This window comes from Ambystoma mexicanum, chromosome 6p (genome assembly GCF_040938575.1).
Source record: "Ambystoma mexicanum isolate Mex_15411 chromosome 6p, UKY_AmexF1_1, whole genome shotgun sequence".
Taxonomy (NCBI): domain Eukaryota; kingdom Metazoa; phylum Chordata; class Amphibia; order Caudata; family Ambystomatidae; genus Ambystoma; species Ambystoma mexicanum.
In genome coordinates this window covers 1,328,372,509-1,328,399,355 of record NC_090935.1, presented here as the reverse complement: position 1 = coordinate 1,328,399,355, position 26,847 = coordinate 1,328,372,509, and the positions used below count along the sequence as shown (strand labels likewise).

Genomic DNA, 26,847 nt, shown 5'->3' with positions numbered 1-26,847 from the left:
TGATGGAGATGAATACCCCACACCAACCAGACAAAGGAAAGGATGGACAGATCCTAGAAGCGATTGCCTCCCTACAGACGTCCCTTGAGAAGAAAATGGACACAGCCATAGGGGCCCTGAAAGCGTCCCTAGAACAGAAACTGGACACGGTCATGGTGGACGTAGGCCTCCTCCGCCAGGATGCAAGGAACCTGACGGATAGGGTAACAACAGCGGAGCAGCAGGTACAGCAGAACACAGCAGACTCTGTCGTCACACGGACTCAAATGACGGAAGTGCTCCAGAAAGTTAAGATCCTGGAAAGGAGAGTAGAAGACGCGGAGGGAAGGGCAAGGAGGAATAATGTCCTCATAATCGGGGTTCCGGAAGGAGAGGAAGGAAATGATCCCACAGAATATATTGAGAACATGCTCCTACAGGAGGTCGGAGCTGGAACACTGTCCCAGGGCTTCGTGGTAGAAAGGGCACATAGGGCACTGACACGAAGACCCCAGCCGGGCGCCCCTCCAAGGGCCATAATCGCCAAGATCATGAATTTCAAGGATAGAGAAAGGATACTGGCATTCTCGAGGGGAGGGGGGGCGATTACCAGGAATTCCTCCAAGATCACAATGTATCCGGACTATACAACTACGGTCCAAAAACAAAGAGAACAGTTCGGCCCCACGAAGGAGCGCCTCAGAATGGCGGAGATACGATATATGCTCCTTTTCTCGGCTAAACTGAAGGTGATCCACAAAGTGAAGACACATTTCTTCGAGTCCACGGAAGAGGCCTATGCGTAGATGGACGCGCAAGGAATTCCCCAACTGAAGCAGAGAAACGCTGCCAGAGGTAGGGTCCAGCCAGGGCAAGAGATCCGCAGATAATAGAATTACCGAAGCCAAGCACGTAACAAACAAAAGTCAGGAAAAGAAAAGTTAATATGAAGGAGCGATCAGCCCTACTAAACTGCACCAGCTAAGCAGAGCACAACCCCACAAAGAGTATAAGAGTGTTCAGATGTCAGTTTTAAGGCATCACGCTGCGGCAAGTCAGCTTCATCCAGAGGAGCATGACGAGAGAAGCAGCAAGGCCCGAGCTGGGGGAGGGTGGCTGGGCGTTAGTTTTTTAGTTACAGTTTGGGTTATAGACAAGCGGGAATGGTTAGAAGATGGCATTGGCGACGGAAGATATGATAAAGACTATGATGGGGATACACCAGCACAAAGAAGCTGGGATAGAACACAGCAAAGATCCAGGAGACACGACCATCAAGAGAAGGTGGAAGTGAGCCCTATGGGGGCGACCCCGGCCAGCAGCAGAGAGAACATAAGCGGGGAAGGCGGCACAAATGTAAGGCCATGGGAGGACGAGGCCACGACAACAAACAATCATGAGCCGGGATGAGCTAACAATTGCAACATGGAACGTAAGGGGCCTTAACGCATACGTTAAGAGACTGCGAGTCTACGCCTGGCTGAACAGAATGAAGGTCAAGATAGTAATGCTCCAGGAGACGCACCTGACACGAGAGAAGCAGTCGAAAGTTGATCAAAAATGGGGAGGGCAGGTATATAGTGCAACATATTTCAACTATGCAAGAGGAGTATTGATATGGATCGCCCCGGGAGTGCCATTCCAAGTCATAAAAAAGGAGACTGACCCAGAAGGGAGAATGGTGATAGTGCACGGCATGCTGGAAAGTAGGGAGGTGTGCCTAGTTAATACTTACGCTCCAAACCATGACACAATGGAATTCTTCAAAAAACTAACACCTAAATTGGCCCAATACAGAGACACAACATTCATTTGGGCCGGAGACTTTAACTGCACCTTGAACCCGCTCCTCGATCGATCAGACAACAAACATAAGAGCCCCGCACCACCTGCCAAGGAACTGCAGAGAAACCTAGATCCCCTGAAGCTGGCAGACGTCTGGAGACAGGTACATGGGGCAAGGAGAGGGTACACACACTATAGCGCACCCCACGGAATGTTCACACGAATAGATTACATACTTACGGGCACGGAATCACTACAAGACTTTTTTCAGGGATCGAGATTAGAGCCCGAACACTTTCAGACCATGCCCCAATACTGACAACATGGGTTCACACACATGGGAAAGCCCCAATATCAACGTGGCGACTCCGGGCAGAAGCCTTGGGAGAGGGAGAATTCCAGGAACACCTCCAGGAAGCAATAGATGATTACTTTGACCATAATGAAGGAAGTGTAGAGAGTAACGCCACACTCTGGGATGCGTTTAAGGTGGTAATAAGGGGGGCAGCAATCGGCAAAATGGGAGGTCTAAAGGGGGCAGCCATAAAAGAACTCAATGAATTAGAGAGGCGGATAGAAAAAGAAGAACGCAGGGCGCAGACAGTGGGAGAGGAGCCTAAGCAATTAATTGAGCTGAGAACAAGGTGTATGGAGGTTTAGGAGAGGCTGGGCAGGCTGAATTATGGGAGGTACCTGCAAAGACTGCACGCGGAAGGGGACAAAAATAGTAGACTCCTGGCCTGGCTCACTAGGCAAGAAACGAAAAAAAGGGAGCCCATTACAGTGCTAGAAGACGAGACAGGGACAGAGATCAGGAGCCAGGAGCACATTAACCATTTATTTGCGTGCTTCTATGAAAAACTATATGCCCCTAACCCGGAGGTGGACCCTGAGGACATAACTGATGCGTTGGCAGAGATAAGACTGCCAAAATTAACAGAAGAGCAGACCCAAATACTTGATGCCCCCCTCACAGAGGAAGAGATAGCGGAGGTAATAGCAGAACTCCCCACAGGCAAATCCCTGGGCCCGGATGAACTCCCAGGTGAGTTCTATAAAATGTTCAAAGACACTATCACCTCAAGGTTAATGGAGACATATCAAGACGCGTATGAAAGTGCACGATTACCGGCCAGCATGTCAGAATCAATTAACGTACCGATCCTTAAGCCAGGGAAACCGCCAACAAAGTGCACGGCATATAGGCCGATTTCCCTCATTAACCAGGATGCCAAAATACTAACAGCAGTTTTAGCTAACCGCCTGAAACAAGTGATTCCCTCATTAATACATCCTGATCAAACGGGTAACGTTCCAGGACGAAACACAGCATGGAACCTCCGTAGACTACATCACGTGATAGACAGAACAAACCAGGGGCGAGGAGAATGTGCGATAGTGTCCCTCGACGCAGTCAAAGCATTCGATTCGGTGAATTGGGGGTGGTTGATGAGGGTTCTTGCCCACTTTGGCATTGGAGAGGGGTTCCTTAGATGGATCAGGGTATTGTATAGTGAACCTAGAGCCAGGGTGAAGACAGGACGATATATCTTGCAAAGCTGGAGGATCTATAGAGGAACGAAACAAGGGTGCCCTCTATCACCAATGTTATATATTTTGGCCCTTGAACCACTGGCAGTCTTCCTCAGAGCCGAATACAGAGATAAAGAGATAGAGATAGACGGAGTGCTCCACCAAATTTCGCTATATGCAAACGACATGTTGTTTGTGAAATACCCGCACACCAGTCTGCCCTGCCTCCTAGAGGCGATAGGAGCTTACACCAGACTCTCAGGTATAGCAATAAATAAGGAGAAATCTCTGATATTCCCCGTGGCGAACCTGCGGTGGGCCCCCCAGGCGGAACTCCCAGACCTAGGTCTAACATGGGCAACTCACTCCTTTAGATATTTGGGAATAGAGGTCCACCATGACACTGCAGACTCTCACCGACACAACACGCAGGCAGCCCTAGAAAAAACACGAAAATGCATGACCTTCTGGGGAACACTGCCACTGGGAATGATGGGTAGGGCGACCCTTCTGAAAATGGTAGTACTCCCACGCCTGTTATATTATTTCACAAACATTCCACATAGTATCCCTAGGGCCTTTTTCACTAAATTAAACACAATAGCAAGGAACTTCCTATGGGCAGGGGAAAGAAATAGGATTGCAATGAAGACCCTACTGAAGGACTATGAAGGAGGAGGCATAAGGTTGCCGGACTTTGAAAAATACTATCTAGCTGGGCATTTGCATTTCGTGGTCAAATGGTTGGGGGGGGAGAAACAACTGATAGGATCAACTTCCAGCCGGCACTGAAAACATATTACCTAAGGGAGATATTGTGGCTGGACAAACCCCTGCTTAGAACACTGCCGTACCTGCTTAACCTCGCAGTGCGGTTGTGGAATAGAGCATGGAAACTGCAGGGGATGGAAGATCCCTGCTCAGCACAAATCCCCCTGGCGGGCCTAATAGTCATGGACACTAATGCGTTGGCAATGTTCCGATCACAATGGGAAGCCAAAGGCGTAGTGCAGATTGGGGATGTGAGAAAAGAGGGAAGATGGGCTGATTTTCAAGAAATGGTGGAAGAACACGACATACATGAAGGCCAATTCATCCTGTATAACAGACTAATCCTCAGAATCAAAAGTAGATGGCCGGAATGGGAGGACCACGAGGAAACAGCAGGAGCACTGGATATGTGGTACGACATATCAGAGGGGACACATACTACCTCCAGACCTTACGACCAGATGCTGAGACCCCATACTGGACAAGAGCTGCACATGAAACAACGCTGGGAAGAAGAATTTCATGAACCACTCAGTGACCAGGAATGGATCAGGGTGTTGCGATACCCAAAGACAGTGTCTAGGAACGCAAGGTTCAAGCAAGCACAGCTGTACGTGACACAGAGCGTACCTCACACCCAAGAGGATTTACGTAGTGCGTAGAGGGGATCCCTGTGGGTGCCCCCGATGCTCTGCTGATGAAGCAGACATGGTGCACATGTTTTGGACATGCCCGGTGGTACAGACTTTCTGGGAAGGGATTAGGACCAAAATAACGAGGAGTGGCTTTCAAATACAGGTGGAGCACCCCGAATGGTACCTGCTGGGCCTCTTCCTACAAGGGGGCAGAGACAAAGCGCATCTAGCAAAAATGAAAGACTTGATATGTATACTAGCCAAAAGAAGGATAGCCATGTCCTGGAAATCTAAAGAAGGCCCGACCGTAGAAGCGTGGTGGTCGGACCTCTGGAAGTGGACACTGGCGGAAACTGCGGAGTGGATCAGAGCAGTGCAGAGAGGGGAAGGGGAAACGGCTCAAAAAATAGCGGCATGGAACTCCCTAGTGCAGGACTTATTTGGACAAGAAGGGGAGTGTTAGGCAGAAACCTGTGCAGTTCCCTTAGGGACCACTGCAAAAGATTTAAGACTACAGGTGTTTGGCAGTAAACCCACTTGGTAGCAGTCTGTACCACACAGATTCACTTGGTAGCTGCGGCTGAGCAGTCAGACTTCCCTCAAGAAGAGTTAGGCAGTATGCAGAGTATACACAATAAGTACAGAGACACAGTAGTACAAACAAACACTGACCAGAGCTTTGGTGTAAAAGTATATAATTATTTATTTAAAAACACACTTGTAATTTACACTAGCAAAAACGAGGTAAGTAATTTCAGCACACAGTCACTATCATATATATACAACCCTATTCACTTAGTTGAAAAGTCTTAGTGAGAAACACCACTTATTTTCAGACAGAGGTGAGCGCTTAACATAAAATGACACTCTAATAAGTTGTAAAGAAAGGGAGGGAAAAAGGCAGAGTTAAGGAAGCACACAAGTTTCAATACTTTTACAAAGAACCACAGTAAGGCAGGATAGGCAGAGTTCTACTGGAGAGCAAGGAAGTCCATTGCAAGGCCCACTCTTGGGGAGAGCAAGCAGAAGGGGTCCAGGTTCACACAGTGGGGTTATGCCCAAAGAGTCTTGTAGATAGTTTGCACAAAAAGGATGAAATTAAAGTCAGGAAACGTTAGCTAGGTTGCCCCAGGCCAGCCCAGGTTAGAAAGTCGAGGCTTTACTGTCACCCCGAATGATCTGTCGCAAGGGAAGCCAGGCGGGACACAGTACCTTAAGTGTGAAGGAAGCTCCAGCTGGGGCAGTTGTTCCTGGCAGCAGGTGCAAGTCTGTGTTTCATCCAGAGAAAGAAGAGGTCTCGCCGTGGAGGAAAGATGAAGGTCATTGCACTGCCAGGGAAGAAACCAGCCGCGGAGTTCTTCGGTTAAAAGGCACTACCCTTCTCTTCGCGGTAGTGGTAAACCGTGATATTCCGGTTGCCGGGGTGCTTGGCATGGGCAAGGCGGCCACGAAATGCTCCAGCAAGGCGAAAAGAAGGCAAAACTGGTTATCCCCACCAGTCAAAGGAAGAAGACTCTCCGGACTGGAGATCTCCTCTGTCGTCAGGAAAAGTGGTGAGACGGTTCAGCAGGGCTCCACCGGTGGTGTCGTCGTTGCAGGTCGGCTCAGCTTCTCCCTTCTCGGATTCTTAGGTCCTGTGGCGACTTCTGAAGTTCCAGTCCCCAAAGCCCTGCTTTTATGCAGCACAACCCCATTCACTCAGCCTAGCCTTTTTTTTTTTTAAATATTTTTATTGGTTTCATAACAAGAAATAAAGAGTACAGAAAAACATCAATGGCGATTGGTTAAGCATATCAAGAAAACAACCCAAAACCCGACACGACCCTCTCCCTCCCTGCCCCCAAAGACCACGCTTAGTTCACTGTTCCTCTCTAGTTCGTGCCCGTATCCGGGCAACTCTCTCCACTCCGCTCCGGATCATCCGCCTCAGGGTAGAGCAAGGGCACCGTCAGGGCCACCCAGCGGTGTAGTTCCTCGCTGGAATCCAGTCTTTGCACATGAAAAGCCGTTTCCCATGTCGCGGTTTCAGCTATGATCCACTTCGTGAGGTCACCCCACCAAAGGGGCATATGTGGACCTCTGGTGCTTTTCCACCCCATGGCAATACGTCTTTTGGCTGTAATGTATATAAGGTCAGTGAGCTTGGATAGGGGTTTGTTCTTCCTGTTTCGCCTGTATTTGCCAAGGATGCAGGCCGTAGGCTCGTCCACCTCAACTACGATGTCTGCGCCAGCCACTATGTCCTTCACTTGTGACCAGACCTCCCTGATTACTGAGCAGCCCCAGAACATGTGAGTCATTCCCGCTCTGGGTTCACTGCATTTGGGGCATGACTGGGTTCCAGCTCCCGTGAATCTCGATATGGCTTCCGGTGTGAGGTACGCTCTATTGGTGATATACAGTTGAATGAGCAGTAAGCGGGCGTACCTGGAGACCTTCTTATGATAGTGGGTTATGTCACCCTGATCTGTCTTCGAAGACGAGGCCCAGTTCAGTTTCCCACTACTCCTACATTTGAGGTCTCCCCTGGTCGTACCCCATAACAGGGCTTCGTAGATTCGTGAGGTTTCATGGCCCCCCTCAGCGGAGTTCAATATAATTTCGATGCATTAGTTCTCCTCAGTCAGGTCAGCTGCGACCGGCCATCTTCTGCACAAGGCCTGTACAACCACCCTGTGCAACATGAACTGTCCTGCCGGGAGGCCCGTGGTCTCACAGAGTTCCAAAAAAGTTAGTATTTCCTGTTCTTGAATCAAGTCCCCCAGCGTGGCCACCCCGAGGGGCTCCCATTGTGTACGTGTTTCAACATGCCCCCAAGAGTGATTGACCAAGAGTGCAGCGATAGGGATCTGTGGGGAGAACGGGTCGCCCGACCCGACCAGTTTGCAGGCCCTTTTCCAAAGCCGGATCCCGAGCTTGGCGAGGTAAGGGCAGTGACTCGTAGCACCCTCACCGGCCCACAGTATGTCTCTGAGTAACAACCGGCGGAGGGCCGGCTGAAGGAGGCGCGTGTCTGTCGTGCTTTCGTCCGCCATCCACTGCGTGACATGTCTCAGCTGACTGGCGAGGAAGTACAGCTCAAAGTTGAGGATCTTAAGTCTGCCCCTCTCGTACGGTCTTTGGAGGGTCTCTAATGCCACCCTGTGCCTGCCTCCCTGCCAAAGGAAGCCCCTACAGAGTTTGTTGAGATCTTTGAAAAAAGAGGGGGGGGGGGGGATGTTCAAGGGGACGTTAGTGAAGTTATGTAATAGGCTGGAAAGGGCGACCATTTTGAGGAGTCCCGCCCTCCCGGCCATCGAAAGCGGGAGCCGGCCCCAGAACTCCATAGATTTCGTGAGAGAGTCTTTGGCCCTTACGGTATTAAGGATGTGTTCAGTGGCTGGGTTGCGGTGTATAGTTATCCCCAAGTATTTGAAGGAAGTAGCCTGCCATTCGAGATCCAGAGGGGGGAGGGACCTGTATTCATCGGTGAAGAGTGCTGCGAGGGGATAAAGGCAAGACTTGCTCCTATTGATCTGGATACCGGTGAGCTTGTGGAAACAGTCCAGGGTTTCCAAGATATAGGGAAGGATGTGCTCAGGGTCCCGTAGGTACAATAGGGTGTTGTCAGCGTACATAGGGATGAGGTGGGTCACCCCGTCTATCTTAATGCCACCCTCTCCATATTCCTGTCTCAGGTAGGCCGCCACTGGTTCACCAGCAAGGATGTATAACATGGGGGACAGAGGGCACCCCTGGTGGGTGCCTCTGTGTAGGGACCATTTAGCGGAATAGGTTTTGTTGGTACATACCCTCGCAGTGGGGCTGGCGTAAACCAGCCGTGTCCACTTAAGGAACACAGGGCCTATCCCCACTCTGGCCATGGTGGCATACAGCTAGTCCCACCTCACCGAATCAAAAGCTTTGGTGGCGTCAAGTGATGCCACTGCAAGTTTCTGTGGCCTTCCCTCAGTGCTATAGATAACATGATGCAGCCTGCGCAGGTTCTCAGTGATGGAGCGCCCTGGGACGTATCCCGTTCGGTCCTGATGGATCAACAGAGGGATAACTCTGCACAGTCTATTCACCAGCAGGGCGGTGAGGATCTTACAGTCAACAGAAAGCATAGAGAGGGGCCTGTAAGAACCACAATCTGCCCCGTCCCTCCCCGGTTTAAGCAAGGGTATAATCACGGCCTCGTTCATGGAGTCCGGGAGGATGCCACGCTCAAAGGCCTCATTAAAGACCTGGGCCAATATTGGGGAAAGAGTTTCCTCATAGGTCTTGTAGAATTCCCCCGGGAGCCCATCCAAACCTGGGGTTTTCCCAGCTGGTAGCGATCTGATTACCACCCTGACCTCGTCGGGGGTGACGGGCTCATCAAGGGTCTCAGCCAATTGCAGGTCTAGTTTAGGTAGGTAGATGGCGTCAAGGGCGTCCTCGATCCTGGTATCAGAGGGGGGCAGGGCTTTGGAGTACAGGTTACGATAGAAGTCAGTAAAGACCGAATTGATTTCTTGTTGGGTATGTACGGCTGTGCCGTCGGGGGTGAGTATGTGGCAGATGGGTGGCCTGGGGGTCTCCCTTTTATAGAGCCAAGCTAAGAGTTTCCCGGGCTTGTCTCCCAGGGCATGGATTCTTTCTGTGTGCTTGGCATAACTCAGTTTACCAAGGGATTCCCAATGAGTTAGGCAGGTTTTTCTGAGTTCGGCCATTTTTTGTAAGTGGTCATGGGATGGGTCAGCCCTAACTTCGAGCGTACTCAGGTCCCTTTCTGCGCGCTCAAACGAGGATGTAAGAGATCTCTGGGCTCCCCCAACTGCTGCAATCATCTCGCCCCTCATGACCACCTTGTATGCTTCCCAAGTTGTGCTCAAGTGTCTAACACTATGCAGATTATTTTGACAATATTCTTCAGTGCTATCTTTTATGCGTTCCTTTAATGCAGAGTCAAGTAGGGCCTCAGACCTCAGCTTCCATGTGGGTATGGGCGGAAACACCTCCCAGGTTACCAGAAGGGGAGAGTGATCCGACAGCACCCTAGGCAGTTAGCGCGCATCAACAAATATGGAATGTTGCGTTAGGCTGAGAAAGATGTAATCCAGCCTGGTGTGTACAGCGTGGGGTGGGGAGTAGAAGGAGTACTCCCGTTGCTCAGGGTGCTGGACCCTCCATAGGTCACTGAGTTGCAACTGTTGGATTAGTTTGGAAAGTATTTTGGCTGGGGGGGGGAGGGTTAGTCGTGTTTGTTATCAGATCTGTCAAGTAGAGGATCAAGGGTGCAGTTTTGGTCACCCCCCATATCATATTTCTGTCCGCATATGGGCTGAGTCGCGCATGAAGGGAATGGAAGAAGGCAGTCGCGTCATGGTTGGGTGCGTAAGTACTGACCAAGCAAACCTCTTTGCCCTCTATGGAGCCGCACACCACCACCATCCTACCCTCGTTGTCTGTTTTAGTGCTAGTGAGTTTGAAAGGAACAGTGGGGACAATCCAAATCAGGACCCCCCTGGCGTAGGAGGAGTAAGTCGAATCTATTAGGGTACCCCGCCAAGTTTTTGCCAGGGCTTCCAGTTTCTTGGGTATTAAGTGAGTTTCCTGCAGCATGGCGATTCCGACCTTGCATCTTTTCAGGTAAGTATGGACCCGTTGTTGTTTAACAAAGCTGTTCAGGCCCCTGACGTTCCAGGTAACGACCCTTATTGTGTCAGCCATAGGCGTGGTGTGGTTTATTCTGTGTAGCGGGTGGAGCTCGGGATCTAGGAGGTGCTGCGTTGCATGTGAATTGTTCCCGTGTGTTAGGGAGAATTCTCTGTTTAGGCTGAATTTCCTAACCTAGTGAGTCCGCCAGCAGCTTTGCTGGATTTTTGGGGTTTATTTTTTTTCTCCTGCCAAGAGTGAGACTCTTTTACCCTCACTCTTGGGCATGATTTCAGTGTGTTTCTTTGAATCTAGATGTGTTTAATGGGCTATGGGGTATTTTACCCCATAGGGATCCATGTGTTTTTGTGATGTGTGTTACACAGCACCCTCAGTGCAGTAACACAGGGGTGTTATAGTGACTCCCCTAGACTCCATACCCTGGGACTGACTACTGTCTCCCAGGGTCTGTAAAGTCACCATTGACTTTACTAGTCTTGAATTCTGAACAGAACCAGTACAAACCATCATATTGTGGACGTACTGGCTGGGGCAATTCAATTGCCCCGGGGTCTGTTAGTCGAGGGGGCACGTCTCCGTCCCCCCTGGTCGAGTTTTGGCTGGTGGCAGTGGATACTACTCTTTATATTCAACCGCAAATATTTTCCTATGGGATTTCCCATTGTTTTAGGCTACTATCTTTATTTAATTATTTACGGTAGCCTCGAACATACCGCCGGTTTATTTAATTAATATTAATTCTCCGGTTGGTATTTTTTGCCAAAACTTGATTCTAAAATGGCGTTTGTGTTCTCTTCTGTGACTCCAACCCAAGTCGAGCCCTTTGTTCCACTTTTTGGCGGGCTTCTCCACAGAAGCCCTCCAAAGTGGTGCCACTCTGTCTGGGGTACTTAGGAGGGGTGGAGGGGGATTTAGGCACCCTGGACTGAGTTGCCTAGGCAACTCAAGTCGCACTCCGTCCTGATTGGCCCAAGTGGTGAGCCGGCCGGCTCTGAAGTTAGTGGGGTCGGAGCATTCGGAACCCTCTGGCAAACCGAGAAGGTGTATATTGTTCCGGCGAGCCCTTCCTTCTGCCTCCTCGGCTCTGTCCTCCAAGTTTTTGACCCTTTGCTGAAGCTCGTCGACGTCTTGAAGAAGGTGAGTTTTGGATTCAGTGTTTTCCCGGACTTGTGTTTCAAGCGCCTCAGTCCTGCCGGACAGGGAGCAGACATCTTGACGCAGGAGGCCCAGGTCTGTGGCAACGGCATCTATTTTGTTTTCCATTGTTGCCTGGAAAAGCTTGATGGCTTCGAGTATCTGGGTGTTGCTAGGCTCTGAAGCCGCGGCTGCCGTGGGGTTAGATTGAGCGTCCGGGGCCGCTTTGTTTGTGCCCTCAGGATTTGGGGCTTCACAGGCTGCGAAGGTGTCCATCTTGGTCTGGCGCTGCTACTTGGGCATGCTGTTCCTGCCGGACATGTCGTCAACACAGGGCCTTCCCGCACCGAAAATGCCGGGGGCGCAATCAAGAGGCCACTAGGTCTCGTTCCCGTCGCAGGGCCGACAGGGTAATGTTAAGAAGCAGCGGGGTAGCAGGCCGGTTTTGGGAAACAAAGGTATCTCGGATCAGGCAGGCGCGGTCAGCCCCCTCCGCCGTCGGCTATGAAGTGATGGGGGCTCTAGGAGTGGGCCTCGCGGTCCGCCGGAGCGTCAATCTGCAGGCAGGGGTCAGGTGTTTTCGCCCACACCTCCCCCCGGTGAAGGATCAGCAGTCGGGGGGGAAGGAAGGCAGCGGGGGTCACAACGCCTCGAGGAGGCCAGCCCAAGTTCTTGCGTTGCCACCAGCGGCAAAGTCAGGCGCAGGGGGTAGAATAGGCCCCCTCACCCTGCCTCCGATGTAGGTGTCCGGGGTGGTCCTCCGCCGCCCCTGCTAACCTCTGCGGTACCGGTCGGCCACCGCTCACGCCGGGGGCCCTCTCGACTGTCCAGGGCACACCCAAGCCCGGTCGTGTGCCGCAGGCAGGGCGCGGTCCGGTCAGGACGTCCGGATCGGTCCTCTCGATCGATGAGTGTAGCTGTTCGGTCCCCTTCTCCGGGTCCAGTGCAAGTCGGCAGCTCAGGATCCTCTCCTCCCGCCGGCGGGCAGCTTCGCCAGCGATGGTAGTGCGCTCTGGCCTTTCAAGGGATCAGGGTGTGGGGGCTGCCATTTTAAATCCGCTCGGTGACCTTCTTCGCTCGCCGGATAGGGGTGTTAGCCGTCTCTGCTTCGCTTGGGAGACGGTGCAAAAGTTGCTGAGGAGGTTCGGCCGCGGATGGTGCAACTTGTAGGGTTCCGGAGCACTTTAAAGTCACTTAAAGACAGCTTATCATGGCACATCAGCGCGGAGCTCTCAGGAAACACGTCCGCACTACATGGCGGTTAGCCATGCCCCCCTCTCACTCAGCCTAGCTGTCAATCAAACATGCTAAGTGGTGAGCCGGCCACTTGGGCCAATCACACAAGTGTGCGACTTGAGTTACCAAGGTAACTCAGTCCAGGGTGCCTAAACCCCCTCCTACACCCCCTGTGGTACCCAGACAGAGTGGCACCACTTTTGGAGGCTTCTGTGGAGAAGCCCGCCAAAAAGTGGAACAAAGGGCTCGACTTGTGTTAGAGTCACAAAAGAGAACACAAATGCCATTTTAGAATCGAGTTCTGGCAAAAAATACCAACCGGTGAATTAATATTATATAAATAAACCGGCGGTATGTTCGAGACTATAAGAATTAAATAATTAAAGTTGGTAGCCTCGAACAATGGGAAAATCCAATAGAGATATATTCGCGGTCGAATATAAAAAGTAATATCCACTGTCAACAGCCAAAACTCGATCAGGGGGGACGGAGACGTGCCCCCTCGAACAACAGACCCCGGGGCAATCGAATTGCCCTGACCAGTACGTCCACAATACGATGGTTTGTACTGGTTTCTGTTCCTAATTTGGGACTAGCAAAGCCAATGGTGACTTTACATGCCCTGGGAGACAGTAGTCAGTCCCAGGGTATGGAGTCTATGTTGGGGGGTCGCTACGACACCCCTGGGTTACGGCACGGAGGTCGCTGTGTAACCCACATCAAAAAAACACATGAGACCCTATGGAGTAAAAGACCCCATAGCCCATAAAACACATGGGCCCTCATTACGACCTTGGCGGAGAACCATGGTGCAATTAGCACCATGGTCCATGGCGCTAAGTTGCCAACTCCGCCATGGTGGTTGGCGGACTTACCGCCCCATTCCGACCTTGGCGGGGCGGTAAGTCCCCAATCCCCATTTACCCTTCCCCATTCCCATTTTTGCCCCATAGGGCATAATGGGAGTGGGGAAGGCGTTAATTACGCCACCGTAAATTACGGTGGCGTAATTAACAACAAGTCCCTTAGCGCCATGGTTTTTACCGCCTGCAAAAAGCAGGCGTAAAAATCACCATGGCGCTACGGGAACTCGTACTCAGGCGGTAAGGGGCGCCATGGTTTACGCCGGCGTAAACCCCTTACCGCCTGGGTCCTAATGAGGCCCACGGAAAGTTAAAGGAACACCTCAAATCATGTCTAAGAGTGGGAGCAAAAGAATCTCACTCGTAGCAGGAGAGAAAAAAATAAACCCCAAAAATCCAGCAAAACTGCTGGGGGACTCACTAGGTTTGGGAAATTAGCCTTACAGAGAATTCTCCCTAACAGGGAAGAATCTGAAGAAGAGGACCCGGAGGATGTACAGGGACACTAGAGGACCCAGGACAGGGAGAAACAAGTGACTGAATAATAGACAATATAGGCACCAACACCGATGCGGCCCACAGTGGCTACAGGCTGAGGAAGCACGGTCGTCGGACAGTTCTGGGATAACGAACCCATAGAAGAATCTGTGGAATTGCCAAAATGCCAGTTCAGTTTGCATGTTAGTATGTTATGCATTTGTATGTTGTTAATGGAAATAAAATAAAGAAATTAAAAAAAAAAAAAAGAGGGGAGGAAAGGAAGAAAGAAAGAAAGAGTGAGAGCAAGTGAGCGAGAGCGAGAGAGAGAGAGCGAAAGAGAGGGAGAGTGAGAGAGAGAGTAAGCAAGCGAGAGAGAGAGTGAGTGAAACAAGGGATAAAAAGTGGCAGACACCGTACACACCGCGGACAGGTGCCTGAGAGTCCGAGCCGACAAAAGGGGAAAGGCAGAAAAGCCTAAAGAGGCAGTAGGAAGAAAGAAAGTACAAAGGATACAGTATCCGAAGATGGAACCGGATACGGAGCAGCGGAGAGGCTGACCGAGAACACAGGTAGGCAGGGAGAAATCGGAGCGGGAAAAGGAGCAAGGGAGACGACTGCAGAAACAAAATACCCAGTCGGGAAGGCAAGGGAAAAAAGGATCAGAAGGAGCAATGAGGACAAGCACTCAAGATGGGCACTGCTACGCAGGCGAAAGTCAAGAGACCAACAAATGCGAATTGCAACGCAACTCGCAGGGGGCGTGGCCTCCTTAAGTGCCTGCAGCCCAAAAAAACTAGAATGTCACACTGACCTGCCGTGGAGACCTAAAGCGCCTCCATCTTGCCCATAGTTTCCACGGCCGCGGTGTGACAGCATGCCCTCTCCTCATCTATTCTCCCCCGGGCTTTCCTGGGTGAAGGCGATGAAACTTTCGTTGAAGGCGTGGGGCATGTTCCCAAGATCGTTCTGCTGCAGAACACCCTTTCCAGTGGACCAGATATTGTATGGTACCATGTCTATAACGTGAATCTACCAGCCTCTCCACTTCATATTCTTAAGGATCAAGATCTTGGAGCGTTGATGAGGAAGGAATTTGACGGCTCAGGGGGTCTGGATGATCGGTTTTCAGGAGAGAGGCATGAAAAACAGGGTGTATCCTTTTCAGACTGGATGGCAGTCGTAAACGAAAGGCCACAGGATTCACTTGAGACAAGATAGGGAAAGGGCCTATAAAACGGGCCGAGAATTTCGCAGGGTGGACCCTACGCGGGAGGTATTTGGTTGACAAACAAACCTTGGTCCCTTCTTCCCATTTGGGGTTAGGTGACCTTTTCTCATCGGCGTATTTCTTGTAACGGATCCTACTAGCTTCCAGTTTCTGTGCAGCCTCTTTTTGAATGGAACGAAGATCATGAAGGCGTTGATCTACCGAAAGCACCGTCGTTGGAGGGATTTCAAAAAGGAGGTATGTGTCTAGGATGATAACCGTAGGTGAAGAAGAAGGGGCTGAAACCAGTTGTGGAGTGTTGTTGTAGGTGAACTCTGCCAATGATAGATAAGACTTCCACTTATCCTGTTCCTGGTGGTAAAAACAACTGAGATATTGTTCAAGAGTGGCATTGAAGTGTTCTGTTTGTCCTTTGCTTTGGGGATGATATCCAGACGACAAAGCTCTCTTTATGCCCAAAGAGCTACATAATGCTGACCAGAATCGTGAGGTGAATTGGGACCCTCTATCAGACACGATGGTCCGAGGCAGGCCATGCAACCTCACTACCTCTCTCAAGAATACTTCGGCCGCTTCTGGCGCAGAAGGCAGGCCAGGCAAGGGGGAAAAATGTGCCATCTTGCTCAAGGTATCCACAGCAACCATGATTGCTGTGGAACCCATAGAAGGAGGAAGATCCACAATAAAATCAGTGGAAATGTGTTCCCAAGATTGCGATGGTAGAGGTTCTTGTTGGAGCAGGCTTAATGGTCGGTGAGTGGTGTGTTTATTGGCTGCACATACAGGACAAATAGTCACATATGTCTTGACATCTTTAACCATTGGCGGCCACCAGAAATACCTTGACACAAGATTCAGGGTGGCCCCTTGGCCCTTATGTCCTGCAGAAGAAAGGTCGTGACACCAAAACAAAGCTTGTGTTTGGAGCTCTTTGGATGGTAAATACAGCATTCCTCTTCTTTCCAGGAGTGGCTGATCCTCTGGAGAAAGTTCTCTGAGACTGGTAGAACGCTCTACTTCTTGCAGGAAAGAGCTGATCATTCCTAGGATTCTCTTACCAGAAAGTATCTCACCCTGACCTTGGGCGTCATTGTGCTCCAGGCTGCGGGATAGGGCATCAGCTAATGCATTCTCCTTTCCTGGAAGGTAAGTTATCTCGAAGTCAAACTGGGAAAAAAGTAGGCCCACCGGGCATGTCCAGAATTGCGACACTCCATCTGTTGCAGAACCTTCAGATTCCGGTGTTCTGTACGTACTAGAAATGGATGGGCAGCTCCCTGCAGCAAATGACTCCACTCAATACATGCCTGACGGATCGCCAATAATTCTCGTTCCAAAACTGAGTAATTCCTTTCACTAGGGGTAAGCGTTCTGGAATAATATGCTACCGGATGTTCTACTCCGTCCTTGCCGGTCTGTAGAAGGGCAGCACCAATAGCACCTCCGGAGGTGTCCGTTTCCACAACAAAAGGAAGAGATTGGTTAGGTTGAACTAGGATGGGAGCGGTAGTAAAGGTCCTCTTGAGTAATTGAAAGGCCTGATCAGCATCCATATCCCATTCGAACTTCTGACCTTTCTTAAGCAGACGGGTAAAAGGTAGAACAATATCGGAGAAACTGGGGATGAACCTTCTTTAAAAGTTAGATAGTCTCAGAAACCTCTGTATTTCCTTGGGATTTTTAGGAGAAGGCCATTGAAGGACCGCCTTACTTTCTCGGGATCCATCTGCACCCCCTCCTTTGAGAGAATGAACCCTAAATAGGACACCGAAGAGGCTTTGAAGATACATTTCTCTGGTTTTACCAAAAGTTGATGTTCTCTTAACCTTTGGAGGACTTGTTTCACATGCCTTCGATGTTCTGAGAGGGAGGAGGAGAAGACCAGTATATCGTCTAAATAGACAACTACCGAGGCATATAACAAGTCTGAGAAGATCTTATCAACAAAACGTTGGAACACTGCAGGAGCATTCATAAGTCCAAAAGGCATTACCCTATATTCAAAATGTCCCAGAGGAGTCCTAAAGGCCGTCTTCCACTCATCTCCCTTCTTTATTCTCAACAGGTGATAGGCTCCCCTAAGGTCTAGTTTAGTGAAGATAGTGGCTCCTTCCATTGCTTCTAGTACCTCCTTTATGAGGGGCATAAGGTACCTATCTCGAATAGTCAAGCTGTTCAACCCGCGGCAATCAATACAAGGTCTCAGTTCCGTGGTACCCTTCTTAGGAATGAAGAACATTGAGGCCCCTGCTGGAGAATGAGATTCTTGGATTAAGCCGTTTTGTAGATTGGCATCTAAATACTCCTTCAGTGCTCTACGTTCCAGGAGTGACATGGGATACATGCGACCGAAAGGAACAGACGCTTCAGGCTTCAGGTCGATGGCGCAGTCTTCAGCTCGGTGCAGGGGTAAAGAACGGGGTAGTCTATCTTCAAAGATTTCAGCATACTGCTGATAACACGATGGAATCATCTGAACCACTGCTGTGGAAGTCGAAACTGCTTCTCCTTTCGCCATCAAAGGAGAGGCCTGGGATAGACATGATGCCGAGCAGTACGGGGATAGAAAACATATGGTGTTTGCAGACCAATCAATCCTGGGATTATGTTTGCGTAGCCAGGGTATGCCCAGGATGACTGGGAAATGGGCAGCTCTGATCACATCAAAAGTGATCTGTTCTTGGTGCTGAAACAAGTACATGGTGGCCGGACCTGTCCCCTTGACGATGGGTCAGGATGAAAGGGGCGCGCCGTCCACACCTTCTACTGGCAAGGGGCAGACTTTCTGGCGTAGGGGTATACCTTGTTCTTGCGCCCACTGGATATCAATGAAATTCCCTGCCGCACCACAGTCCAACATAGCCAAGATTTCCACTGAGGAGGTGGATTCAAATGTTTAGCGAACCGTGAATACCATGAGTCTATGGTCATCACCGGAACTATCCTGTTGAGTAGAGTTGCAGGGATTCTTGATCTCTGCCCGGCTCCTTTCCCTGCTCAAGACCGGGGAGACGCGTTTCCCGAGCGTCTCGGGGGTACCTCTGGACAATTACGGAGCAGATGCTTAGAAGATCCGCAGTACATGCAGAGACCCTGGTCTCTGCGTCTCTTCCGTTTGTCTGGAGTCAAAGGACCTCTATTTGTTCCTATTTGCATAGGCTCATCCGACTGTGGTCGGGTAGGGGGATTTGCCTTGGGAATTCCTACAGAGGGAGGAAGTCTAAGTCTCCTTCTTTCCAGCTTCCGCTCCTGCAGTCTGTATTCCAACTGAAGTGACAACGTGACCAGTTCTTGAAAGAAAGCAGGACGTGCCATCCTAGCTAGCTCGTCCTTAAGTTCATCATGCAAGCCTCGATGAAAAAGAGTTCGTTGCTCTGAGTCTGGCCACCCTGCGTCCATTGCCAACTTTATAAATGTGGAGGCATAAGTCTGTACATTATGATTTCCTTGACGGAGATCCAGAAGGGCTTCATAGGAAGAATATTGGACCTCTGGTCTATCGAATCTGGTTCGCATCAATTGAGTGAACTGAGTGCAATCATTTATTGCTGGATTTGCCTGAGCTATCAGTTGAGTAGCCCAGGCCAAAGCGTTTCCCACAAGGTTGGAAACAAGGAAGCCGACCTTAGCTCTATCTAGTTCATAAGCCTTAGGTCGAAATGTAAAGTAAATCATACAAGCGTCCAGGAATCCTTTCAGGAGTTTGGGACTGCCATCATACTTCCCAAAGGAAAACATCAGGGGGGGTAGATCACCTCGAAAATCTTCTTGTGCCGCTACTTGCTGGCGTAAATTAATGTTTCCGGTTCGGAGATTCTGACCCTCAGCCTGAAGGCCCTGAATAGCGATCACCATCTCCTGGTTTTGCTCCAAGGAGGCCATGTTTATTGGCTGGCGTTGCAATCTGTCAAGGTCTGCAGTTTCTTCCGCCTGAGACTCCTCACCTGGGTCTTCTGTGGAGCTAGAGGCCTTCTGTCTCCTCCTTCTGTCCTTCTTGGGGTTCTCTGCTTCGTCGTCTGTCTTGGTAGTCCTTATTCCCTTCTTGCGCTCATAGAGGTAGGCCACCTTGACCGTCGATAGGACTGGCAGTCAGGTGAAGCCAAGGAGCCTGTCCCCTCAAACAGGGGAACAGCCTGAAGAGGCAGAAAAAACCCTGGTTAGCTGCAGGTAGTATTGGCCAGACAGAACTGGAAGTTGAAGAGGCTGGTACCCTCTTTTGCACGGAAAAGGAACTGTAGAATCCAATTGGCTGTGGTAAAGTCTCAGGTTTGTCTCTGGTGGTAAAGGTTTCCAAGCAGGTCGCTCCGAGAATGGCTGGGGAGTACCTAACCAAAGAGATATAGAAACACCACTGACATAAGGGACAGGAAGGAGAGGGACCCCGTCAGAAGTATGGGCAGGCAGGGTAGGAAAGTGGGCTTTTGGGTAAGTAGACAAGAGAGAGAGAGAGTGTGTAAGAGTGACAGAAGGATGGCTATAGCAGATGCAAGGTAAGAGGGGAGGAAAGGAAGAGAGAAAGAAAGAGAGAGCAAGCGAGCGAGAGAGAGAGAGTGAGTGAAACGAGGGATAAAAAGTGGCGGACACCGTACACACCGCGGACGGGTGCCTGAGAGTCCGAGCCGACAAAAGGGGAAAGGCAGAAAAGCCTAAAGAGGCAGTAGGAAGAAAGAAAGTACAAAGAATACTATATCTGAAGATGGAACCGGATACGCGGCAGCGGAGAGGCTGACCGAGAACACAGGTAGGCAGGGAGGAATTGGAGCGGGAAAAGGAGCTAGGGAGACGACTGCGGAAACAAAATATCCAGTCGGAAAGGCAAGGGAAAAAGGATCAGAGGGAGCAATGAGGACAAGCACTCAAGATGGGCACTGCTACGCAGGCGAAAGTCAAGAGACCAACGAATGCGAGGTGCAATGCGACTCGTAGGGGGCGTGGCCTCCTTAAGTACCTGCAGCCCAAAAAGACTAGAATGTCACGCTGACCTGCCGTGGAGACCTAATAGCGCCTCCATCTTGCCCATAGTTTGCACGGCCACGGTGTGACACATCCCTCATTATTTTTTTCAATAGTATTTCGCAGAAGTCCACCCATTCATTTGGATGTTCTTTTAGCATTAAGTTCGTAATGCCATCGGGTCCTGGAGCTCTCGATGAACTATTATTTTTTATTGTTAGTAGAATGTCTTCTTTAGATATTTCAATGTCCCAACTAAGGAGAGGATTCCCTAGTTCCTTTGCCTTTCCGTTTTGTTTTTCAAAGAGCTTTGAGTAGTGCTCTATCCATTGTTGTTCCGAGACCATGTTTGTTTTTAAGGCCCCTTGTGGCACACCTACATTATTAATTAAAGTCCAGAAGTCTCTCCCGTTTTTGTTTTCCAATGTTGTCATCATTTTTTCTGCGTATGGTTGCTGCATGATATGTAAATGACTCTGGATACAATTATTGTAGCGTGATTTTAATTTCCTTTTCTCCTCCCATGCTACTATTGGATCCAACTCCCCGAGGGCTCTTATTTGTTGTCTCAATTCCCTCTTTTTCAACACTATCGCTGAATCATAGGCGTGGAGTTTAAAATCATTCTTTCTACCTCTACTACAGGTTTTAGAGTACTTCTGCAGAAGGGCATCATAGACCAATTGTTCACAGACCTGGTCCTGTGCTTTTACTATGTTTGTGAGCTCCTCAATAATCCCTTTATTCAACCTTATTCTGTTTTGGCCCGGTTCGATTTCTATGGCCTTTTTCAATTTTGCAGTCTTCACCTGTTCGTTTGTTTCCCAGGTTATTTTGACCAGATTGTGATCGCTTTTCACTTCCATATGTATCATTTTTTCCAAAATGGATTCGCAGACAAAGAAATAATCTAATATAGATTTATGGGACTCTCTTTCCCATATCGCTTTTGGAGGTATGTCACCTTGTAAGCTTCCGTTCAGCATGCTCATGTGTCTCACCTCCATTTCTTCCAGCCATATTTTACCCAAATCAGATTTTTTATTCATTTGAGAGTTCTTGAATAATTATTTTCCACTTTGAGATGTCAGATCCATATTTAATTTAACCACAAATAATTACTTCATCCTCTGGATTCAGTATTGTTAGTTCATCGAGAATGTCGCACATTTTGTCTACGAATATTATTCCACTGACTTGCAGGTGGTGCCAGTATTTATTAAGTATGTGGAGACATGGTTTCGACACTCCACCTTCTTACACGTAAGTAATCGAGGTCAGTTGACTAGAAGCGTTGATGTTTGTTGTTTTTTTAATCCTCATTCCACTTTTCCTTTTTACTAGGGTCATTAGGCCGGCTCTTTGGTTAGTGGTTGCTGGATTAAATGCAGTCTCGAAACCTTCCACACAAGGAAGATTTACCAACCAGGTCTCTTGTAAGCATATAATATCCAAGTTCCAGAGCGCCTCCGAGGTTTTAGAGAATAGGTGCAGGTGTCCACTAGTATTGCATGCCCTGCACACTCTCCTCTGTCTATCCACATTCGGGCATTAGCTTTGACATGATAATGATAAGGCTCTTGACATCCAGGACCAATTTTCTTCTTCTATTCCCTCATCTGCAGTTGTTTTTGCAACAATTTGCCGACCTGGATCTTGAGAGTTCCAAGCAAATGTTATCCTTATCTGTTTTTTGGGGCTCTCGTCTTTGTTTACCACACCAGTCTCCTCTCGGTTATTTGTTTCCTCAGCTCCACTACTCTCATTTCTTTCGTCGTTTACCCTCTTCCCGCCAGTTTTCTCTATTGTGCATTCCATGGTATCTCTCTCTTTTTTGTTATTAGGTCCTTTCACCTCTTCCCTGTTCCTGAACCCATTATCCTCTCTTATGTCAAAGCCTAGAGTGTTCAGCTCACCTCAGCTTTCAATTAGGAGATCCTTTATTATCTTTGAGTGAAGGTGAATTCGAACCATGTCAATATGTCCTCTTCCACAAATTCACATCATTCGAAGAGATTGTTTTTAGGGGTTGGAATATGATGCAACAATTGCATCACGTTGTATCTGTTCAGGACCAACCCATCTTTCTTGGGGCTGCAACGTTCCAGCACTAAACTTATTCCACTTGGGTTGGTCGTTCGTCTTCTTCCTGATCCTTTCTTTTCCTCTCTTTTCCTTGCGCCAATTTGCTTTCTCTTTGGCCGTTTGTTGTTTCTCAGTCTTTATCTCTCCTTTGTTTATTGTCATGAGATAAAATTATAGATTTCTTTTGCCCCTGTGATTCCTCCCAATTTCAGATTTTTTTCCCTTCTTTCTTCTATTGTCATGAATACTTTTTTAGATTCCTTTCTATTCACCTCCGGGATCAGAATTTTGGGGACACTCTTTGGGGCTGAGACAAAGATACAGACTCTTTTCTGAGGTGCCCTTTGGCCATTTTTTCTCTCCACCTTTTCTGGAGACCGATTTCCTTCGGTCTCTGATTCTACAAGCATCACACATCTTGTGTCTGGGATATGATCACTCTGCTCAGAGTCGTCACCTTCTTCGGTTTCATAGGTTGAGAAGTTCAGCAGATCATTAGCGGTTAGTTCTTCCTCTTCGGTATCCTCTGTGCCACCGAGATCTTCTACGTTCAAATTCGTTTTTGTGGTGCTACTTGTGTTGTTTTTTATGTCTTGTTTAGCCGCTTCCTTGTTTACAGGTTGCTCAGTACGAATTGTTACATTTAGGGCCTTTAAGTTCCTCAAGAACTGTATGTTTTGTGGAATTGCTCATATATTTTCCTTAATGGGGCCAGAGAGATTCCGATGACAGACATGATCTGTGGCGTTAAGTCCTTAGAGACCCTTTCAGACATTCTTTGCACCATTCTCTCCCCACTATCACTCTGAACCTCCTTTTGCTGGAGAATAATTCTCTGTTTCGTCCCTTGTCTCAACCTTCGAACTTTCGGGAATTCTCTGTGGTTGAAGGAGGAGTCGGTAATTTGTTCTTATTCTGGCAGCAATTTTCCCAATACAACTTCCTCCACCATGTTGCAATGCGGCAGCAGTTTTCACACTTGCCACACTTATTGCACCATTTACACGTAAAACATGCATGTGAAAGTGTGGATACATTTGGTCAATTTGGATTTACCGCCGGGATACCGCCCAGCTTGTAATAGAGCCCTATGGCTTAATTTACAAATGAGTAGGTCACAACTTTTTAAAATCGAAATCTCCTCTTACATGGAAAAATGCTGTGTGAGTCTTGCGCTCAAATTTGAGACCAACTATAAACTGCTGTTCAGGTGGCCCCTACCCCAGATTGTCTCAAATGTAGATCCACAAGGATCTAGTCAAAGTTTGCGGTCATGTATATGATCCCCATGTGGTGGGTCTGACCAGAGGGTGCATTGATTTGGAAGGAATTTTTAGAAACAATGAAGGATGTGATTGTCATAATGATCCCATGTTATCCTGTCATTGTACTATTGGGAGTATTCGGACCAGGTAGAGGTTAACGAATTATGAAATTGCTACAAATGACTAAGGTATGCATGTTTGCACACTGGTAGTGCAAACAGCCATGGAGTAACGAAGCATAGTTAATCTCATAGAGTGGGCATGTAGCAGCTACTTAGAATTGATGCAAACAAACAAAAAAAGTGAAGACTAAACTGATGCCCATCTTGCCCTTGTTGGCCAAACCAAAACGGATGTTGCATGCCCAATTTAGAATTGGGCTCTCTATGGAGCTCATTTTGAAAATGAGCGTAAATTGCCGGGAGGGGAGTGCTTACGTTTTCACTTACGTGCAAACAAATTCCATTTGCAATGCCGAGTGCAAACGAGAAGTGTAAGGTGACAGCAGAAGCATCTTGTGCCTCTCTTTTTCATACTGCGGTGCAAAATGAGTAAACACTGCCTACTATTTACACATGGCAGGCAACAGTTGCAATGATTTCCTATGGAATCTGGCTGCTATTTACTGGTGTAAAACGCAGGCCAATTCCATAGTAAATTATTGGTTTTATGCCAGCATGAAAATTTTATGCTGGCATAAAACAAAGTGGTTTTTGAAGGCAGAGGCTGAAAGCGAGGCAGAAACCTAACTTCAATTCCGTCCCCGCCCTATGCCTTCAAAAACAACAGAAATCCCCCAAAGCATGAATCAAGGCATTGCGACATGCTTGACACCTTTACACCTGTCTTTTACATCCTAATTTATACTCCAGGGACTTTGAAAATGAACCGCTATGTGTTTTGGTGACTGCAACTCGGCAGGTATCTTATCTGGGATAGGATCTTTAATTTCCTGATGTTAGTGTGCATTTAATATCTGATCTTTTGTTTTAACCAATAACCAAGGCTAAAAATAGTAATTGCCTCTCTATATCCTTTAGTGTGTAGATTCCATACTGAGAATGGTGGATATATGAATTAAGCATAGAGGTATGGGAATTCAGAGGTGGCAGAAGAGCAGTTGGATAATTTCTTAGGTGGTCATTCAGATAAGTTGATTACATTTTTTTTTATCTACTATAGTATATTGAAAATCAGTAGCATTATTTTGAACTATAAAATATTGAATGCAATTTGGCGAAAAAGACATGCTGTCGCTTTTGCTACATTCATTGTGTATTCTAGTTATTTTATTTTGGCTTTCATTTTGATCAAACATGATTTGCTTATGTGTTGCAGGGCTGTCGAGAGATTCTAGACAAAACCAAAGAAAAGATGGCAACCCATGAAAGAGCCAAGTGTGTTGATCCTTGCGAGAAGAGTTCACTGTTGCTAGCTTGTGCTCTCCTGGCAGGAGGATTGTACCCCTTGTATAGCCGAACATGTGCCTTGTCTGTACAAAGAGACCTTCTCCTTCAACAGCTGGATAGACATGAAGTTGTGGAAAAGAAAATTAAGTCAATGACTGAAGCTTTCTATAAGGGAAATGAACAATTCATGTGTGGCTCAGATAAAAAGAAAAAAAAGGGCAAGAGCATGATTCATGTTTTCCGTAAAAGCGTTATTGCAGTTATTGCGGCAAAAAGACTTCAACGCTTGGGTCAGTTAGGCAACTCTCTCTTCAACTGGGCAGAGGGTTGCAAAGAAGGCACAGGAATCTTAGTTATCGCAGGAACAACAAGCATGTTTTCTGGTAAGAGAATAGGCAAACATATACAAAGTATATCTTAGTGTGTTTTACAATCTTATGTATGTTTTTGTGAATTATTAGATGGCAATAAGACATGCATTACTCACTGTAATAGCATTTCTGATGAGTATCTGCCTAGATTCACATGCTGTGCATTTAGTCCGACATCTAGTAGTAATTGCAGAGTATTGCATCTTGTCTTTCGAGGATCGAAAGGGGACGTCGACATGGTAACTCTATCCCTGTAACTCTATCCCTAACGTGACGTGTAATGTACCCAAAATTCCTCATGCGTTGAGGTCCCTCTGATTGTATTTTTTCTGCTGTGAGGGAGCCTTATGACTATCGCAAGTACAGAAAGAGAGAAGTAGTAGTAAGATGTCTATGTTCCTTCCATCCGAGCGGGGAGGAAGATTGGGCGCATGGGAATCTAAGCAGATGCAATCATCAGAAATGCTATTACGGTGATTAATGCATGTCTTTTGATGCTTGTGAATCTGCTTAGAATCACATGCTGTGCATAGACTAGCGAGCAGTACCCGGAGTTTGGAGCAGGGAGGTGAGAAGGAACAGTAGTGAAGAAATGTCTTAATACTGCTTGTCCCACCTGAGAATCAGACCTAGAGTGAGTATCTAGGCAGTAGTGTTTTGTAAAGGTGTGTACAGAACTCCCGGTTGCCGCCTTGCAAATGGACTCGAGAGGGACATTTGCAATGAATGCTACGGAAGCTCCAGTGCCCGAGAAGAGTGTGCTCTAGGCTTGAACGGCAGATCTTTCTTGGCAAGAGTGTAACAGAGTGTGATGCAGTTGACAATCCACTTAGAGGTGGCTGATTTAGAGACAGGATCCCCTTCTCTTCCAGCCGCCACTGAGACGAAAAGCTGGTTGGTCTTTCTTAGTGGTCTAGTCTTTTCCAGATAATATATGACTGCCCTGCACACATCCAGTGTGTGTAGGCTTCCTTCTGCCATGTTTGTGGGGTTCTGGCTGAACAAAAGTGGATAGTTCTAGTGATTGGTTTACATGGAACTTTGAAATGAATTTGGGCGCAAACCGTGGGTCTTTGTGCATAGTGACAAATGAGTCTAGAACTGAAAGGGTCTGTAGTTCACTAACTCTACTTCTAGAAGGGACTGCCACCAGGAAGGCGGTCTTGTAAGTGAGTGCTTTAAGGCTAGCCTTATGCATTGGTTCAAAGGGAGATCCCATAAGTCTGGTTAGTACCACATTTAGGTCCCATCCAGGAGCTGGGTTTGAAATGGGGGGGATGAAGTCTCTTAACTCCTTCCATGAAAGCTTTGATTACTGGGATCTTCCAACACAACACCTTCTGCTGGGACGTGGGATAGGCTGAAAGTGCAGCTAAGTGGACCTTCCGAGAATTAAAAACCAGACCTGAGTCAAGAAGGTGAGTCAGGTATAGTACAATATAAGTAGGAGAGCAATCTATGTGATTTATGCCCTCGGAAT

At 48.2% G+C, this 26,847-nt stretch overlaps 1 protein-coding gene and 1 long non-coding RNA gene across 3 annotated transcripts in view; one reads left to right on the top strand and one right to left on the bottom strand.

Moving 5' to 3' along the window:
• LOC138510377 (coiled-coil domain-containing protein 171-like) overlaps positions 1-26,847 on the top strand; it is a 3,784,015-nt gene that overhangs the window by 2,151,636 nt on the left and 1,605,532 nt on the right. For both annotated transcript variants that reach the window (XM_069625990.1, XM_069625991.1), the window contains one exon: positions 24,926-25,379. In XM_069625990.1, coding sequence (XP_069482091.1) covers positions 24,926-25,379 — 454 coding nt within the window. The remainder of the gene's footprint in view (positions 1-24,925; positions 25,380-26,847) is intronic.
• The window catches only part of LOC138510379 (uncharacterized), a 129,875-nt gene that overhangs the window by 68,067 nt on the left and 34,961 nt on the right, over positions 1-26,847 (bottom strand). The window lies entirely within an intron of this gene.